Raw genomic sequence first — 19,501 nt, forward strand, 5'->3', positions numbered from 1 at the left:
TGAAGTTTGTCGAACTCCTCCATTTTCTCATCAATCTGATACTCAGTAAAGTACACCTGCAAGGAGAGCTTATTGTACTCCTCATACAAGGGCATTTCCTCATTAAGTAACTCCAAAAATTCTTGGAGTGGGACTCTCACAGGAGCAATGATCCTCCTCTACAGCAATCGGTTAATGAGCTCTACGAGTTCTTCAACCTTAGGATGAGACGAGTACATAGTTTGGAAAAGGTACTCGCTCAAAGGCCAAGGAGCGAATTTGGTTAAGAAGAACACGGCTGACCATTTCTATACGTAAGGAGAGAATAAAAGTGCAGAGGAAGAAGAAAGCTTTGAAGGAGTTACTGATGAGGAAGAGTAAAAACGACTTTATAGCAAAATGTAACAAGGCGTTGCATTGATGACTGGCAATCAGTTGCCAATTTTCACCCTATTACCACAAGCCATGTAGGCCATCACCGCCAAGATAGCGAGCGGTTCCACCTTTGTGGGTGGTTAAAAAACGTGGTAAAAGACCGTAATAAATAGTCCTATTTTCAAGGAGTCAAACAACGACTGGGAGAGGAACGCATTGAACAACGTTGGGCGGTGCAATTTGAATCAGTTATTGTCGAATGTAAAGACATAACAAAAGCATATGGCAAACATAGAAACTACTTGGCAATATATGTCAAATTCCATGCAATTCAAAGTTAAGTTTAAAAGCCATTTTCGAAATCAACACCCAGAGTTAGCATTACAAAAGTTGGCAACGAAGGCCATTCAAAGTCATTGTCATCATTACATGCCAGCAAATAGTTAAAGGAAGAAAACATGAAAGTCCTAAAATTTCGACTTAAAGGAGTTGAGCTGATCATCGAAAATAGCAATTTTGGCCTCCAGATTTTGCTTGGTGAACTTGTCAGCTTCAACCTCCTTGGAAAGCCTGGATGTCGACAGCATCACATCCTTGCAATCACGAGAAAGATTATTCAAGCGATCATTCACAGAGGGGTTTTCTTCGACCAAGGCTGCGCTTTTATCCTTCAACTTAGCCATCTCCCTTTGAAGTTCATGAAGTCGAGCATCAATGCTTGATAAATCAGTTGCTATCAAGGTCTTTCTGGCAGCCAGTTTGACAAGTTCCTCTTTCACTGTCGAGATTTGACTCTTGCCAGAAACAATTTGCGCTTCCTTAGTCCTTATGACTTGACTCACGCTCTTATCCTGATCAAAGGCAGCCAAAGTATCAACCAAAAAGGTTTGAAATTCAGCAAGGTTGGCAGCCTGAGTTTTGTCAAGTTGTTGGCCAAGAAGAAAAGTGAGCAGCTCTTTGACATCATGGCTAGCTTGGGAGTCAGCTTGAATTCGACCAAGAAAACTTTCATCAAAAATGATGTTTTTAAGCTTGGCCAGGCTCTCTTCAATTTGTTTAGCACTGGCTACCCCACTGGATTGAGCCATTTCAGTAACATCAGCTTGGCGTGGTGGAGAATCAAGTTCCAGAGTGCCATCGAGAAAGCCCTGAATAGCAGCAAGGGGATCCTGGGCAAAGAGATTGTCAAGCTTCTCACTGGATACATGAGATGAGGTTGTTGTCTTTGAAGAAGCCGAAACCCCTTTAGCTTATGGAGAAGGCTTAGCAACACCAGAATCATGTTTGGCCTTTGAATAAGGGCTAGCCTGTGTCGAGGTTTGGACAGCAGCATCAGCAGCAGTAGTCTTTGGAGGAGGCATTGGGACAATCACTTGATTAGGCTGAATAACTGGGGGCACTTCATCTCCATCATGCTGAATCTCGACACGAGGAACGCTTGGCTCATGAGCAGTTGGGGTAGTGTCTTGAGTATCCTGTGGAGAAAAATTAGAAAGGTTATCTCGACACTCTTTATTGTAGTAAAGCTCACAACCAGGGTGTTGCCAAGCGATTGGCTTTGAACTGAAATAGAACATCAACTTGTCCCACACAGGGTCTAGTTCGTTAGAATCTAAACTACTCGAACTTGAAGAGTCCAAATTGCTCGAAGAACTCAACAGAATAACTGGTGGGAGATTAGGAGGTATCAAGGTGGCTCTAGGCACAGTCATTTTAGACATGCCAACCCTCTAAAGAAGGAAAGTAAAATTCTTAAGACGATATTGCAAAAAACAAAAGCATGATAAAGAATCATGACCAACAAATGGTTACCTTGCAAGCAGGCCTCTTAGGAGGGCTAGAATCAGCTGAGCTCTTGGAAAGTTGAGAAGATTTGCTACCAGATTTGCGACCGAATTTTGTTCTGGCTTTCTTCTTTTCGACTGGTGGAGCATTCTCGACTGGTGGAGTAGGTGCAGCCTGAGGAGATTTCTCGACAGGCTTGCGTTTGGATCTGGTAGGTTTGGGAGCAGAAGAATCTTCATGAGGCGGAGGGCTAGAAGCAGAATGTTCTTGAACTTCAACCTGAAAAAGAGAGCAAAATGCAAGTGAGAAATTCGCTAATCGAGACATATCAAAAGAAGTCACAATATTCACAAAAAGGGTTGTACCTTTTCAGTTGCCTGACCACCATCCCCTTCAACAGTGGTCTCAGGGTGATTGGCAGATTTGGCTGGAGAAGCTTTGCTCACAGTCAAGCCACCAGTCCCTTTGGTCTTCTTCTAGCTAGCAGAAGTAGTAGGATTGGCCTTCCTTTTTCGACTCTACAATAAAATTAAAGATCAATATAAGAAGTATACACGGAAAGAGAAAAGAAGGCCCAAGTAAAGATACCCTAGTCACGGCAAGCTTTTCAGCAAGGTCAACTCCATCATCATCATCATCGACCTCGATTGTATCCTGAGAAACTTGGGGCAATTGAAGAGGGACTTGAGGAGGTGGTTGAGGAATGGCCTCAGCTGCAAAATTGAAGAAAAATGAGAGGTTGGGTGACAAATGGCATAATAAAAGCCAAGTCGAAATGTTTACCTTGACCAATATGCATGTTCAGCGATATGTGGTTGAAGATTTCGACCGGCACGTAATATGGAAAATTCCACATGTGGTATTTAGTCCAAGTCACTCGCTTTCGAGGAGGCACTGCCTCATTAAGAATGGTTTCAATACAAACATGATCAACCCATTTGGGTAAAACAAGAGGAAAAGCCAAAGCGAATCTGCAAGTAGGCAAAGGTGGAAACCTAAAGCCAGTTTTTTGAATTACAAAAGAAAAACCATCCTCGCCAGGAGGAATGATCAATTTAGATTTCTTGGCTTTAGATTCCCACTTCTGCCTTAAGACGTGAGCCGCCTTAGCAACAGTTTCTCGGAGGCGAAGACCTGGAAAATATACCACACCAAAGAATTTTCGGAAAGCATTAATTTCGGCCAAGTGCATACCTTTGGTCTTCTTCGAAGCCTGGTTCTGCAAAAGAAAATCATCGGTCATGCATTGAAGACAATCCACAAGAGGCATCGAAATCTGGGTCCAATACTCAGACCACCATGTCTTAAAAGCTTTGGTGACATAGTATGAAGGGGCATAAGGAAAAGGACTAAGGTTGAGCAGCTTCTTGTTGTAGAAATGGACAGTTGTGTCGAAAACACTGGCTTTGGTAATGACGCCAGGATAGAGGATAAGGCTTTTATCGAATAGAGTGTTAGGCAAAGCTTGGCTTAATCCAAATTGTCGAGAAACCAATTGAGGGTTATAGCCGCACAAGGTGTGATCACCATTGGCGAAACCTATGGTCAAAACTCGAGGAGACAGGATAGTCTGCCAGAGTGCAATGTGATGCTCTTTGAGTGGCTTTGAATCATAAATATTGGGATAAGAGTTCCTCAGCCAAAAAAGCCATGAGTTGCTTTGCTGTAAGGAGAAAAACTGGATCAATAGTGCTTCAATTCAAGAAACATGGTGAAGTACTTCCTAAAGTCTGCTTCAAAGTTAGACGCATCATAAGGTGGAGTCAGTGTTTCGAGCCTGTGGGCATCAATCCTTGTGTTAGAAACTGCAGGAGGGTTTTCTTTTACTAGCAAGAAAGATTCGAAAACCGCATTCAACCAGAGTAAAAGCAACCACAAAGGGCCAGGTGCATTCAAAGATCCAACCCTAGGATTTCGAAGATCCGCTACAGCTTCACTTATCATCTGGTAAAGATTTCCAAGAACAAGCCTAGCCATAGCAATTTGTCAACCCTTGTGAAGCAATTTTGCTAAGGGCAAGAGTTTGGCAGGGATTCTTAAAGATTTGGTGTAGAAGACATAAGCAGAAAGCCAGTATGAAAGAAAGGCAACATGTTCAGCATCAGATACCTCACCCTTTTTGACATAATGCTATTTAATAAATCGACTAAAAGAAACATTCTCAGTCAAAATTGTCATTGGCTTGGTTAGGTCAAGATTGGAGTGATAATCATCGCCTATTGGCCATAGGCCAGCAATCACAGCTACATCAAGGAGGGTTGAAATGATCATACCAAAAGGGACATGAAAGCAGTTGGTAGACCTCTCCTAAAAATAAAACGAACTCAACAGCATGGTTGGGTTATACGAGATAGGCAATCTCGACAGCTAGATCAAGTCGAAAATCCCAACGTCCTTCCAATGTTGCTTTTTTTGAGCCTCTACTCTATCAAGCCACTTGAGATAGGCTCCCTCGTTGGCAGATGGATTGAGAGGGGCAGAACGAAAAGTTCTCTTAGGGTCAGTCAAGAAGGGCATACGATAAGAGGATCGAAAAGCTAAAATAAGTTCATCTCCTCGAATACTGGGGTGAAATGATTCATGCTCATCAGGAAGACTATTGAGTTTATCGTGCTACACTACTTTCAGAGGACCTAAAATGGCGCGTAAAGTACCATTAACAGAGAAAGGAATGAGTACCTGGAATTTCCAGATAGCCCTCCTCTCCTCGTCATTTGGTGGCTCTGGAATGGGTACACGCTTAGATTCATCCAGCTTGAGTTCAGAAGCCAATGGAACAACCTTGTTAGGATCGGAAGCCATCAGGAACGTTGAAAGATTCGCTGAAGAAGGCAAAGAACAAGAGTTGCAGGAAATTTCAAGAGGAAATGGAAGGTCTGAAACGCGTAAAGCTTGAGAAAAGCTTTAATGGGGTATTTATAGGCTTGAAGAAGAAGCGGAATCGAAGCCGCATTGTGCCGTAATGTATAAAATTTGAAGTCCAAGCGGTTATTTTATTATTAAAACTGCCTTTATCCAAGTTTGTAAGCAAAAGTGCAATCATGGCCCTAGCAAAAAAGGCTAAAATTGTCAGCAGGAAAGTCAGACGTTATGACCACTGATTGGACCTAAAGATGAATGGTCGGGATTACAAGACGTTTGAATTTCCAGAATTCAAATTAATCAAAGTGTCAGACTCAAAAAATGCTTGGTTTCTCCAAGGTATGGTAGTCGAAAACCAAAATTTTTGGGGGGCATCTGTTAACCCAATTTTATCAAAGGTAGGTTTATCGACATCAACCTTATCCAAAGGATAGTTTCTCGACGATTGTCGAAATCTGGTTAAAAGTCTACAGAAAAACCATGCAAAATGCTAAGTTAAAATGGCAAACCGATAGCCGTATATTTCCACAAGATCAGTGCATGAAGCAGTTACAAAGTAGTGGGCAGTTACCAACATGTGCTTTTGTCCGCGATACAAGGAGCGGTTAAGAAAGGGAGTGCCTTTGCCCACGATGTCAGATCCCCCACGTTGTAAAAAATCAGTTATAGAACGTGTGCAAGAGGCTTCCAGAACAAGCAATAGATCGTGGGTGTTGCGCCAAAACATTCAAAATCCACTAACCCACTCGTCAGAAGGAAAAACTGCCAAGGACGTGTGCAGCAATGAAGTGCTATAAATAGGAGAAGATTAGTCAGGAAAAAGGGTTCCCAACTCAACTCCAGAAAACTCACTAAAAAGCTCACATGTCTGCATCAAAGAGACTTCAAGAGCCTAACGTGATCATGAAGGAGTATGTTGCAGAACCAACCATTTACAATTCCTGCATTTAATGCTTTCAAACTTGTTGTTTTGTTCATTTGAATTCCTGTCGATTTTCTTCATTTGATGTAATTTTCAGTTTTCGACTTTCTTTGTGTACTTTGCCCCTTTGTTTAATGAAGGCTTAATAGCTCTTTTGGTCCCTCACTTATCATGTTTTTGCACTTTTGGTCCCTCTAGGAAAAAATAAGCAAAATTAGTCCCTGACATTTACACACTTTTGCTGTTTTAGTCCAAATAAGGATCATTTTTGCAAACAAATAAGCAATGTGAAGGACCAAAAGTGCTAAATTTTTTATTGGGGACCAAAAATGCAAAATCGTGATAAGTGAGGGACCAAAAGAGCTATTAAGCCTTTAATGAAATTCAGTTTCCAGTACTCTTGAATACCTGTTTTAAGTTACAAACTCAACCTTTGACACTTGTTTGTCGAAAATCACGTTCTACGCACAACACTTTGGCAAGACGTTTTCCCAAAAGAACCCCCCAATCTTAAACTTTTTTCAATCGAATTTGGAGAATGTTTGTTTACCAAATATCACCGTAAACAATAACAAAGTTTGTAATTAAAAAATCCTATTCTTCCTATACCCACCTGTGTCTCCATCTCCGGCCAAGGCCAACCGACCCCTTCATCTTTCTTTCCATCCCCACGACTCCAAGTTGAATATTGATGGTGCCTTCTCTTCTAAGAGCAACAAGGTTGCGTGTGATAGGTTCATTCGAGATCATTTTGATGCTTTTGTTTTTTCTTTCTCTAGGAAGTTGGGTTCTTGTTCTTCTTTACATGCTGAAATGTGTGGGATTTTATTAGACCTTTGTCTTCTTTGAAAATGGGCTTTAGAAAGGTAGTTATTGATTCTGAATCAGCCTGTCGGGTGTGCTAGCTAGCTCTCATACTTGTGAAAAGTTGGTCAATCAAATTCAAAGCCAAGCTGTAGATTTTTCCCAGGTGGTGGTGTGGGGGCATGTCTTCAAGAGGCTAATTTTTGTTTAGTTCAATTCTTATTTTGGTTCTCTCTACCTTTTATTGTAATTTTTTTTAAAGGAAACTACAAATTCATTAATCAAAAACAGGCATAGAAGCCAATACATCCTTATGAACCAAAGTTATGACCTCCCTAGGGACCTCTTCCAACCAAACCATATCAGTATACTTGGAAGCGGTACCAGCTAAGAAATCAGCAACAAAATTTCTCACACGGCGAACAAAAGACAAGTCAACATAATCAAAAGAGCGACATAACATAAAACAATCACTAACAATACTAGATAAATACGATCAACCATCTGAACGTTTCTTCCAAAGTTGGAACAGTTGCAAACAATCCGTCTAAAAAAGAACCCGACGAAACCCCATCTGAATGGCAAGCTGCATAGACCAGCGAAAGGCTAAAGCCTCCCCAAGAATCGCTGAAGCTGCATGGAGAAGGTATTGTGCTGCAGAAGCAAGGACCTTGCCCAACATATTCCTCACAATCAAACCAAAACCCACCTCTCTCGTGGTAGCCACAGCTGCATCAAAATTCAGCTTGTAGATACCATGAGGTGGTCGTGCCCAAGTTGCTTGCAACAACGGAGCTGGTCTAGGGCCTCTAGGCCCCACCGTTACCTCTGACACCGGCGCAACAGCTAGCATGGAACATCTCTGGATCACGGCCGCTACGGGCACAGGAAGCTCACCATCTCGGAAAATCACACGGTTGCGCATCTCCCAAAGAGCGTACACTCTAGCCTGCCATAGTGCGAGTGCATCATCATCAGCTGCTCGGAAAAAGTCCGCCAAGAAGTCCTCCATGGAACTAAATCCGTGCACCCGAAGGGAAAGGGGAGAGCCAAACCAGAAATTCTGGGCCACAGGACAAGACACCAAAGGATCAACATCCATGCCTCTCTGACGAAGCGTTGCACGGACTGGAAGGAAAGATGAAACCACACGCCACGCCACCTCCTTGCAACGGGGCTGGGCAATAGTACGCCAAAACTTCTTCCACAAACGAGCTGGAAGTGATGGCTAGGAAGAGGTTGACGAACAAGCGCCAATGAGCTTCCCGCGAACAAAAATATAACCAGATTTGGAACAATTATTGCCATCAACAGTTTCTGGCCACATTAGAGTAACAACACTGAAGGTATGAAAAACGATAGAAGGGGGGGTTTGAATAACGTTTTAAAAATAAAACTCGATCCACTTGAGATTTAAACAAATCTCTTCAACCACCAAAGATAAAAGTGCTAAGATAAGAGTTAAGAAAAGCACACAATGATTTTATCCTGGTTCACTTGATAAATCCCTCAAGCTAATCCAGTCCACCCGTTAAGGTGATTTCTTCCTTCTTAGAATGAAGGCAATCCACTAATCAGAGTTTGTTACAACTGCACTTGCTACCTGCAAAGTGACTAACAGTACACTGACTTAGCTATCACTAAGATTCACTCTCTTAGTCTTCTCTAGGATCCGACCAACCTTGGTCTCCTAAAGGAAAATCAAACAATTGTTTGAAGGTTTGGGTTTACAAAAAAATGCTTCTTAGAAAGCTAATAGTAAACACAATTAATACAATGTGAAGAAAGAATGCTTTGAGAGAGTATTTGATTTTCGCGTGAGCTTCTACAAAGTTTCTTCTAAAAGAGCATCTTTCATCTTCAGCCTCTTTATATACTCCAAGGAATTAGGTTTGGAAGTTTGCATGGAATGCTACCGTTGGAGGGCAGATCTGGGTTTTCCAGGTTCTGTTGTGGCTGAATAAGTTAGGTAAGGTCGTCAGGAATAGTACAATTGCTTTTGTACTTTGGATAGTGACATGACCTTTATCCTTGTTGACTTCTGATCAGAGTGATGTTTCATATTGGAACTTGTGAAGCTTGGTGATCAGAGTCAGAAGGAAGCTTGGATCCTCTGACCTTTGTACTTTCTGCTTCTGGACTCGGAGGAGAAGTACTTGATCTTCAGAGCCAGCTTATTCTTGGACTTCAGAATCGTCACTGTTCAGCTTCTGGACCTTCAGAGCGTCTGATCCTTCAGAGCGTCTGATCCTTCAGAGTGTCTAATCCTTCAGAGCTTCTAGTGAACTGAATCCATATCAGAGCTTTATAATCTTCAGATCTTCTGAAGCTTGATCTATTGTTCAGATTGAACATAGTACGTTCGAAAGCGTTGCGGAGGTTACTCTTTGAGCATTGTGCTTCTGAATTATGTGAAATAGGACCAGAGTCATGGCCTGTCATTAGAACACTCAGAAAACAACGTTAGAGTACCATAATTGTTCATACTCAATAGTTAACATGTAATCATCAAAACATAGAGTTGTACTACTAGATCAAAACTTGATCTTACAAACACTACCATTCAAAGGCAACGAAATTTTTAAATTATGAGATACAATGGTTGGGTGGAAAATAAAATCCACCATAGCATACTTCCAAGTTTAGGCCGTATGATCAATTAAATGAGAGACCTTGGACACTCCAAATTCAGCCATTAAATCCTGACTACCTATAACAGGTACCCCCTGAGGTAGCCACTGATCATGAAGAATATCAACCTGGCTACCATCACCAATTTTCCAACGACCACCCTCATAAAAATTCCAGCTAGACTGCAAGATACTAGACCAAGCATAGCTTGGACGATAGCCACGTTTGGCCCCCAATAGATCACCTTACGCAAAGTACACCCCCTTGAAAACTTGAGCAAGCAAAGTTTCAGGTTGGGTATAAATTCTCCACCAGTTCTTAGCCACAAGGGCAATATTAAAAGACTTAAAGTCACGAAGTCCACCATCAAATTTTGGACGAGTTAACTTTTGCCAGCTAGCCCATTGGAGTCCCCTCTTATCGACATCGCCACCCCAGTAAAATCTGGACACCATCCTTTCAACTTCTGCACAGAGAGAATCAGGTAATATAAAACATGACATAACATAAGAAGGTATCGCTTGCACCACAGACTTAATCAAACCTATCTACCTTCTCTAGAAAGAGTGGACTCATTCCACCCTTTGAGTTTCTTCCAGACACGATCTTTAATAAAGTTAAAAATTCTAGTCTTGGACTTACCAATCATGGTGGGTAAACCAAAATACTTGTCAAAACTGTCAACTTCCTTCACATTCAAAAGCTGCTTTGGCTCATTAAAACCATTATGAGGTACATTGCGGCTCACAGAGAGCATATACTTATCCAGGTTAATGACCTGACCGGAAGCTCGCTCATAGGTGGACAAAATGTCAAGAACACACTCCGCCTCCTGAGTATTGGCTCGTGCAAAAATGATGCTATCATCTGCAAAAAGAAGATGAGAAATCAGGTGCTCTGTTAGCCACTTTAATGCCATGAAACATTTTTGAAGCCACACGCTTCTCAATAAGAGCTGAGAACACCTCTCCACACAGGATAAAAAGATATGGCGAAAGAGGATCACCCTGACGCAGGCCCCTAAAAGGAGCAAAACTCTGCTTGGGATTTCCACTAAGCATAACGGAAAACCTAACAGAGGTCCCACAACTCATAATCAAAGAAACCCATGAGGGGGGAAACCCCATCTTCTAAAGAACACCCTGCAAGAAAGACCATTCGACTCTGTCGTGTGCTTTGGACATATCAAGTTTCAGAACCATCATGCCATTACAGCCAGAAATTCTCTTCTTCATAAAGTGAAAACACTCATAAGCGACCAGCGCATTATCAGTAAATTATCTACCTTTTATTGTAGAGGGTTGTAGTTTTCATTTTTTATTTTTTCCTTTCTCAAGCGGTTTAGCCCGCCTCCTTCATCGAAAAAATATTACTAGCTAAAATATTGGTGAAGAAGTTTAAGATGAATATTTTAGTAACGGAAGAAATTGTTACTAAATCTGAAGTTAAGATTAAAAAAAGAAATTATGATATTTTAACGAGAATTGACAGCTAAATATGTATTAGCTACAGATCTATATCTGTCATAAATTTTTGTCACAATATGTTTTTTAGTATTGCTACTTAAAATAAAGGCTTAATTCCACTTTTCGTCCCTCATCTATTACGATTGTGCGATTTTGGTCCCACTATTTTGAAATGAGCGATTTGCATCCCTCATGTTTGTGTCGTCAACAGTTTTGGTCCTTCCGTTAAATTTTCGTCCAAATTGGGTGAAGTGGACCTCATTAAATGACGTGGCATTCCAACACAATGTCCACATAGGTGCTAGCCATGTCAGTAAATATAATTAAAAGTAAATTATTGTTATTATTTACAAACAAAAAAATAACTCTAGAAACATCTTCTTCAACCTTGAGCACCTACCTCCCCCTCCACCATTTTTCATCAATCTTAACCTTTATGACAGCCACAACCACCGTAAGCACCGGTCACCTTCTTCAAAGGTCTTCTACAACCTTCATCTATCATCTCTCCCCGGCCATTTTTGCCACAATCAGAACACCCTCATAAAAAGAGGAAGATGAACAAAAAGGGGGCAGAACCTAATCCGAAAATGCCCAAATTTGACCCTAACCATCTTCTCACAACCGTAACAACCACCACAGTACCACCGCAACAACAACCACCACCCCTATCTTCTTCTTCCCTTCAACCACCATCTTCTCACCAGCGCAGCAACCACCACAACACTACAACTCAATCACCGCACCACCATTTCCACCCCCATTTTAACCTACCGAAAACACTCCTCCATCAACCCCAACATTCAGATCCACCTTTGTTTTAAACTAATTTGAGCCTAATCTCACAAGATCTCCTCCTCCTTCAGCTTATTCTTCTTCCTCCTCCGTTCCTCCTCTGTTGTCGGGGCCGGAGCTATCACAGGTCATCAGGATGGAGATGGCAGCAGGTAGGGGTGGGAATAGGCTGGGCCTAGGTAGGCTTTGCTTAAATAGGCCTAGCATGTTTAAAACTCTTAAGGCCTGAGCCTGGCCTATGACCTATCAAAGGCTTTTTTTCGAGCCTGGCCTGGGCCTTCCGAAAGCCTGGCTTAGCCTGGTAGCCTGTTTAAAGGCCCGTTTCACAACAAGAGTTTTACGTTTGTTAACAAATTTATCTGTAAAGTAGCTATCAAACTTATAAGCTAACGGGTTAAATTATACTAAAATATATTTTCAACAATCAGACTTATAATATTATTAGCTAATAGGTAGTGATGAAACTAAACGAGATTATGTTGGTTTCTTAGAGTTGGAGAGCTAATTTAAAATTACACGTCATATTAAGATATTTAAATACGTCATATATTTATTTTTTTAAAGACTTATAACTTTGAATCGTTATATAAGTCAATTTGCTTAAATATATAAAAAATCTCAATAAGTATATAATATCAAGATATTATTATAAATTTCTAATATATAGACATCATCAAGGGTAAAATATATTTATACTTATCATATTTACAATTTACCAAAAAAATACTAGTCATATTTACTTAAATAGGCTAGCCTGTAAGGCTTACAAGGCTTGTTGAATGGCCTGAGCCTGGCCTTTTTAACAAAATAGGATTTTCAAAAAGCCTAAGCCTTGCCTATTTACCAATTTGGCCTGGCCTGGGCCTGTGGTAGGCTAGGTCATAGGCCCCTATGAACGGCCTGGCCTACTCCCACCCCTAGCAGCAGGTCTCTCAATCTCGCCCAGAATCTGTTCCTGCCGTGCCTCAGCGTTCGTGTCCTCTGCCATCATCGACCATAGCCAGCACCGCCTTCACCTCAGCCACCACCGCAGCTCTGCTCGTTCAGACCCCACAAGCACCCACCGCAATCTCCTTCTGGTCCGTCTCAAACGTTGTTCAAACTCCAGCTCTTCAATCGCACCTCCCATCTCCTCGTTGAGTCTGTCGTCGCCCTTCATGTGAACATAACATTCACATTTGGGGTTTTTTAATATGTTTTTCTTTTTTTTCAAATCCTAATATTGTTTTAATAATTATAATCCAGATCTACATGGCGCACATGTGGTATCCACATCATTTAATGAAAGCCTGGTTAGCATATTCTGTTAACTTTTTAACTGAAGGACCAAAACTGTTGACGACACAAACATAAGGGATGCAAATCGCTCGTTTTAAAATAGTGGGACCAAAATTGTACAATCGTGATAGATCAGAGATGAAAAGTGAAATTAAGCCTAAAATAAATGAGGTGAAATGTAATATTTTAGTAAATTTGGAGTTTAGTGTCATATAGAGAAAATTCAAGGTAATAGAGTGTAACTTACTAAGAAAAAGGTAACTCCTAGTAGGCAAAAATCCTGGAAAAGATTATATAACAATGCTTTTTATAAACATCCTAATGAAGAAGTTTTTGTAAAGCAATTCACAATGTTTAAAATTTGTATTTTCCCTCTTATGTTCTCAAATTGAAAATAATCACTTTAAGGCTTGAAACAAACTCTTAAAGCTTTGGTATGAAGCCTCAATATAATATGTATGCACTTTTCTCATGAAAAAATGCTTTTTCTAGCGGGAATGTTGATATAACTCGTGAAATCTGAAACAAGTATTTCATTTTAGTTTAAATAGAGAGTTTTTGAAATTGATGCAGAGTACATTTGCAATAAGCATGATGTAAGAGTTGAAATTCTTCACTGTCACAGGGTAACAAATCAAACAAGACATTTGGTAACTTTATTTAGAAACAAAAATACACCAAAAATTTATTATGGAATTTCAAGATGAAACAAGCATCATTATTATCAGTCTTGAGGATGTCAAAATATTTCACCAGTTTGCTTACCCCCATACCAAGGTGCAGCCCAAAAAGAAAAATTACTCCTGGGTGTGATACAAAGTTACAAACTACATTATAATCAGTAAAATAGAACAAACTCTGCATATGAGTTAAAGATTAGTCACATCTCACATGGATAATCCTATCTACAATCTAAGCTACATGGTGCCAGAACATTGCTCACCATTATGTTCGGTCATCTCCATTCTGAATATCTTGCAAAGTTCAATGGAATCAACCCGGGAATTTCTATGCTTTTGAGGTGTGAAAGCAATTTTAACTTACTTCAAAGATTACCTCAGTTATTAACTCCACCATGGATGGATTGCCCAAATGCTTCGGACCATTTCAGCATTTCAGATTCTGGTACAATAGTATCATCCACGAAAGGGTTCCAGTAGCCCCCAGGACCAGACAGAACCCAACTTACTTTTTCTGGCGGTCTGCTTAAGTTGTGGGTGGATCCTCCTCTATCTTCTTTCCTCTGAGAATCAGTTTTTGTAGGCTGCTCAGAAAGAAATTCAATTAATTGAGTGTAAGGTTGGAAATCCTTCTACCATGATTCAGAAGCTATTCTGGGAAGAACAAGCTTCAATGAGTAGCTTCTGGATTGCATAATTGATTTTGAGAAAACATAAGCTGATTCAAAAATTCTACCAATGTACTGTTGGTTCCTGTTCTATTATAAAGTCCATAGTTTTGAAACTCACCGTAGACTGAACAGAAAAGTTCAATGTCTTTGAAGTGAAACCCTCTTCTTTAGCAACTGAGGAGCGTTTTGTGGCAGATTTTCCGGGACTTCTCACACCACAAGCACTTCGCTTTCCATTTCCAGATTTCACCCCTGACTGAAAATAACATGAATTAGATAGTCACACTTCGCTTTCAAGTATGTTGATGGCACAACTTTATCGTCAAACTGAAAGTATTTGAGTAATTAGTTTGCTTGGTTTTGACACCTTTGATGTAGTTGTCCACCATAACCTATTCATGCAGCCAAAGGATACATATTTGGCTCATTGCCAGGAAAATGAATAATTAAGTCCAATTTATTTTGTCTTCCTACAATCTTATAAACCAAATTAAAACATTTTTTCGTACAAAAAGTTATAAATCAGAACATAACCCAGATGACAAAATGTTTGGTAAAATAGAAATATGTTGTCTGTATCTCCAATCGAGCATAGTCATTGTTGTTATAGGGTTTCTCCTTAATAATCCCATCATTAGGTAGCTTAATGCATGTTGTAAAACCCTGGTGTGAGTCATGATCTGCATCTGTAGCAGTATGGGCGCCTAATCGAAGATACAGCCTAGAGAATTGCAATAATTATGTCTAATCTAATTAAACATGCTATATTCCATATGCTACTTTCTTCCCTCCAAGCTCTGTTTGACTATTTAGGTAGATTTCATTTGTCTTTTGAAGTATCATCACAGATTCCACTATATTCCATATGCTACTTGATTAAAGAGGCACACTTGTGTAAACGATACAGCAACAATTAAGAACTCACATTGTCTTTTGCTTCTTCTGTTAGATATTTCTGAACAGATATCAGAGAGCGAAACTGCCTTCCAGTGCCTGGCTCATAGTAATACTGCACAAACAAGATTAAAAAAAACATCAAATTCTTGCACAGAGAACTCAAACCTAAATGTGTTGACTGTAGAAATGAATCATATTCACATGCAATGCAACATCTGTGAGCAGTTCACGAATCCATCCCGAAATGAAATCCCTAGTCGTGGAATTCGAATGAATCACTACGAATTTATGACATGCATGCATGGATGAACAATGAAAGAAGGGAATGAATGCATACCCTATCACGGCGTTTAGAGGAATTAGCAGGACGGGGTTTTTCCTCAACCACCCAACCATCGGGAAGCTTGAAGTTTGGGGGTGGCTTAAACCGCACAATCTGAAATTCCTTTTCACTCGGGTTCTGATTAATGTCTGCCATCTGCTGGTGGACTGGTGGTGTTGTTGTTGCCCTGACTTGGGTCTCACTCACAGTCATCCTACATTTATACAAAACGTGCAAATCAAATGGGGACGAAAAATGTGTAAAACAATAACATATACCTACATGTTCTTCCCAAATTGAGATTGGTAAAATAAAATATCTCTCTCTCAAATGGGGTGCGGGGCCTTGGGAGGATTCTCTTACACAACAGGGCTGCGTTGATATAACAGAGGATATACTTGCAAACTAACGCTCAAGTCGGTGAGATAATAAAGAGAGGATCTCAAAGCTTAAGAAAAATTTAAATTTGTATCATGAGTAATGCATACATGAATGAACGACTAAACCTACATTTATATGCTTGAAAACCGTCATAATAGTGACATGTGGTTTCCTAGAAGCAGGGCCGGCCCTGGGCCTGTGCAAGCAGGCCCACAGCCCAGGGCCTCCAAAAAGAAGAGGCCCCAAAAAAAATTAACATTAAACTTTCCCCAAAAAACAATTTAGTTATAATAATTAGGCTTAATTGCAATTTTCGTCCCTGATGTTAGGCCTATGTGCAATTTGAATCCCCTTTGTTTAAAAGGAGCAATTTTGGTCCCCTAAAAATTAATTTGTGCAATTTTAGTCCTGCCGTTAGTCTTCTGTTAAATTGTTAACGGCATTATCCTATGTGGCTTTCATTTTATGATGTGGACTTGACTCTTTTGCTATTGGGATGCCACTTCACCAAATAAAAATAAAAATAATTAAGTAAATAAAAAAATAATTCAGCACATAAAATAAAAAACCTAATCCTCCACAATTCAACATCTTCACGGCAGTATCAAAGAAAAAAACATCTTCACGGCATTCATCTTCTCATCTTCATCATCTCCACCCTTTTCACAGCCTTCATCATCTCATCTTCACCACCTTCATCATCACACACCTAAATCCAAGCAATTACTTAATCTTTCCCTTCCTCTCACACCTGTGGCAAAACCCACCAGAGGAAGCTTCCATAGACCCACCGAAAAATCGATGTTGGAGATCAATCTGAAGATTGCACGGTCGTTGGAGAACCACCGTGAAACCATGGACGCGACCACGACCTAGAACCACCGGAAATCCACCGCTAAGGCTTGCATCAGAAAGTTAACCATCTCTGCAACTAGGCTTGTGTTGTGGTGGATCTGAAACATGGGAAGCGTTGATTTGAGGTACGAGGTTGCACAAAAGCTTACATTAAACTCGTCCTCCGCCGTCAACGACATCTTGACTGGCCGCATCTCCCTTTCCAACGACATCGTCGCTGTTGTCCCTGTCTTCCATTCTCACATCCCTCTAAGGATTTCTGTCAAAATCTTAGGACCCAAACTCTAAGGTTTTGTGGGCAGAATTTTGGGGTTTTTTTTCTTCTCCTTTTTTGAATCTGGGTCCATCACAACTCGTGCTCTTTTGTGTTTTTGAGGATTGAGTTCTGAAATTAGGAATTTGAGGAATGTTGTGTTGTTGTGTGTGATTTCTGGGTTTTAAGGAGTGTGGTATTGGATACTGTGTGATTTCTTGGTTTTTAGGGTGTTGTTATTTTTCGTTCCTTCCCAAATTATGCAGATTTGTGGCGGATGTACCATTTATGTTGTGACTGATCTTCTCAAAATCTATTCTCATGTTATGATTGAAGAAAATCGCTATTGGAACTGAGAATGGGTTGAAATTTGGGGGTTTGAGGAATGAGTTGCGGAAAGTTGGATTTTTGAGGATTGTGTGATTTCTGGGTTGTTTTTTTGCTGTTGGGACCATAATTTCTTGATTTAAACTCAGGTGTTCTTATTTTAAACACATGTGTAGATTGAAGACGAAGAAGGTGAGAAATAAGGATGAGAATTGAAGAAGAAGGTGACATGGTAAAAAAAAATTAAAAGAAAAAGAAAAATTAATGCTTATATGGCAATAATATTAATAAAATTTAAATGAATATGCCAGCTCAGCAATTTCTGTTAGCAATTGGACGGTCAGACTTAATTTGCACAAATTGATTTTTGGGGACCAAAATTGCTCCTTTTAAACAAAGGGGATTCAAATTGCACATAAGCCTAACATCAGGGACGAAAAGTGCAATTAAGCCTAATAATTAATGTTCAAGATGTTATTAATGACTTTAGCTGGTCTAGTGGTTAGTAACTCTTTATGTTACTTTTATGTCCCGGGTTCAAATCCCACCTTTTGGCTTTTGACATGTTATTTGTTAATTAATTTGAATTGAAAGAATTCAAAAATTAAAACAAAAGGTTGCATTGCTTGGATTTGATCACACGACCCCTGAGCGGGTTGCAAGGGGCCAATTGCCAAACGAACCAATATAATGGATTTGATGAAAATTCGAACGTTAAATATATAACGGTATCTGGCAGATGTATCTCCAAGAGATATTTCTCTTTATTAGGGGTCCATTTTTATTATTTGTCCAGGGCCTCCAAAATGTCGGGACCGGCCCTGCCTAGAAGCCTTTAGAGTCTTCTGAGATAATGACTACTCCTGGATAACTTAGTGTTGTCCCATTAAGTATTTCAGTAATAATTCGCTCGACTACTGTTGAGATGAGATACTTTCTTAACTAAGTTATATTGGCTACCACTATGGTACTTGCTTAATTGCAAGACCTATGGATCGGATAAGATGCTTTTTGACCTTATGGGCCGACTAAAACAACAACCCCCAGATTGATATGTAATGCAATGTCAGGTTATATTAGTTTGAGCGAATAGAAATCATTAAGAGTCTTCTAAGTCGAGATGAATTTATGGTGTCCTTGGATCAGTTCAGTTGATTGTCAGCTTTTTAGTCTCGCTTGGCATTTCGACTTTGGTAGTACTTTGGTAGTGCTCCAAATACGATTGTTTTTCCAAATGACACACTTCAATCTAAGGTTCACAACCGTTCGCTCTCTTTTTCAATAAATTTGACATTCCAATGATTTCAGAAGAAGAAAAAAATAGTTCTAGAAAGTTTTCCCCAATTCTCTTATCTTTCAATTGTTGAGTTCCCCCTGTTAGAATTCGAACTCAAGAACAAGCAAGCATCCATCCTTTCTTCATCTCATCCTCACGGTTCTTCAAGTACATCTTTGTCTTCTCTTCGCTATTATTCGTTTTTATCAAAGAATAAGGAGAAAACAGAAGGATAGTTCGCCTTTAGAGAACCCAATCAAATCTTTCCTTGCTTTAATTTGCCCATATAATTTCTCCTCTAACTAAAAAGTTTTAACGGAGATGATTAGGGCTCATAGGGTCAATGTTTAAGCATTTTGTTTTCAATTCCTTCCACCTTTTCCCAGGTATTAACTACTTGAGGCTCCACCAACTTAGGTTAAGAAAATCCACCTTCTTCCTATTTTAACCTCATGGGCGCAATGTAATAGGCAAGCCCTTGAATTCCTTACTCCCACCTTGAGGAGAACTGTAACACCCCGTTTTTAATTAAAATAATGTTGGTATTTTATTTTAATTAAGATTATATTGTATGGTGGTTTAATAGGTGATATATTAATACTTTAATGAAATAAAATAATTTTTTTGTGATGCTGAGTGTGTTTTATGAAATGGAAGAGAGCTAGGGGGTGAAAGTTAGGATTAAAAATAGAGACAAGGACTAGGAGAGATTTTAGGATTTTTAGTTTAGCCCTTGAGGAATTAGGTTTAGATGGTTTAATAAGGATGGGGAAGCAGCTAAAGAAAAAAAAAATAAGAAAGAAGAGGACGCGTGAAAGAAGGAGAAAAAAAAAAAGAAGAAGGTTGTGCGTGAAGTAGCAGGAAGAGAGGGAGAGCGGATCGGCTTCGGAGAATTCGAACGGGAACGGGGAGCTGCACTCAATCCAAAGGTAAGGGTGGGAT

At 39.9% G+C, this 19,501-nt stretch overlaps 2 protein-coding genes across 3 annotated transcripts; both read right to left on the reverse strand.

The window, feature by feature from the left end:
• Positions 1 to 7,274: 7,274 nt before the first annotated feature.
• LOC130744349 (uncharacterized) lies at positions 7,275 to 7,829 on the reverse strand. Its single transcript, XM_057596541.1, has one exon. The coding sequence runs from the start codon at positions 7,827 to 7,829 to the stop codon at positions 7,275 to 7,277; it is 555 nt and encodes a 184-aa protein (XP_057452524.1).
• A 5,729-nt stretch (positions 7,830 to 13,558) lies between these two features.
• LOC130743357 (methyl-CpG-binding domain-containing protein 7-like) lies at positions 13,559 to 15,873 on the reverse strand. 2 transcript variants are annotated; one of them, XM_057595575.1, is made up of 5 exons: positions 15,750 to 15,873; positions 15,483 to 15,681; positions 15,174 to 15,257; positions 14,367 to 14,504; positions 13,559 to 14,161 (listed from the first exon to the last, which is right to left on the reverse strand). In XM_057595575.1, coding segments are annotated over exons 1-5 (630 nt in total). In that variant the 5' UTR covers positions 15,752 to 15,873; the 3' UTR covers positions 13,559 to 13,954. The 2 variants fall into 2 exon arrangements, with proteins under 2 accessions (XP_057451558.1, XP_057451559.1); XM_057595576.1 differs by having other exon boundaries at positions 13,560 to 14,161; positions 15,483 to 15,862.
• Between the last annotated feature and the right edge of the window lie 3,628 nt (positions 15,874 to 19,501).

Source organism: Lotus japonicus, chromosome 3 (genome assembly GCF_012489685.1).
Source record: "Lotus japonicus ecotype B-129 chromosome 3, LjGifu_v1.2".
In the NCBI taxonomy this organism is placed as follows: Eukaryota; Viridiplantae; Streptophyta; class Magnoliopsida; order Fabales; family Fabaceae; genus Lotus; species Lotus japonicus.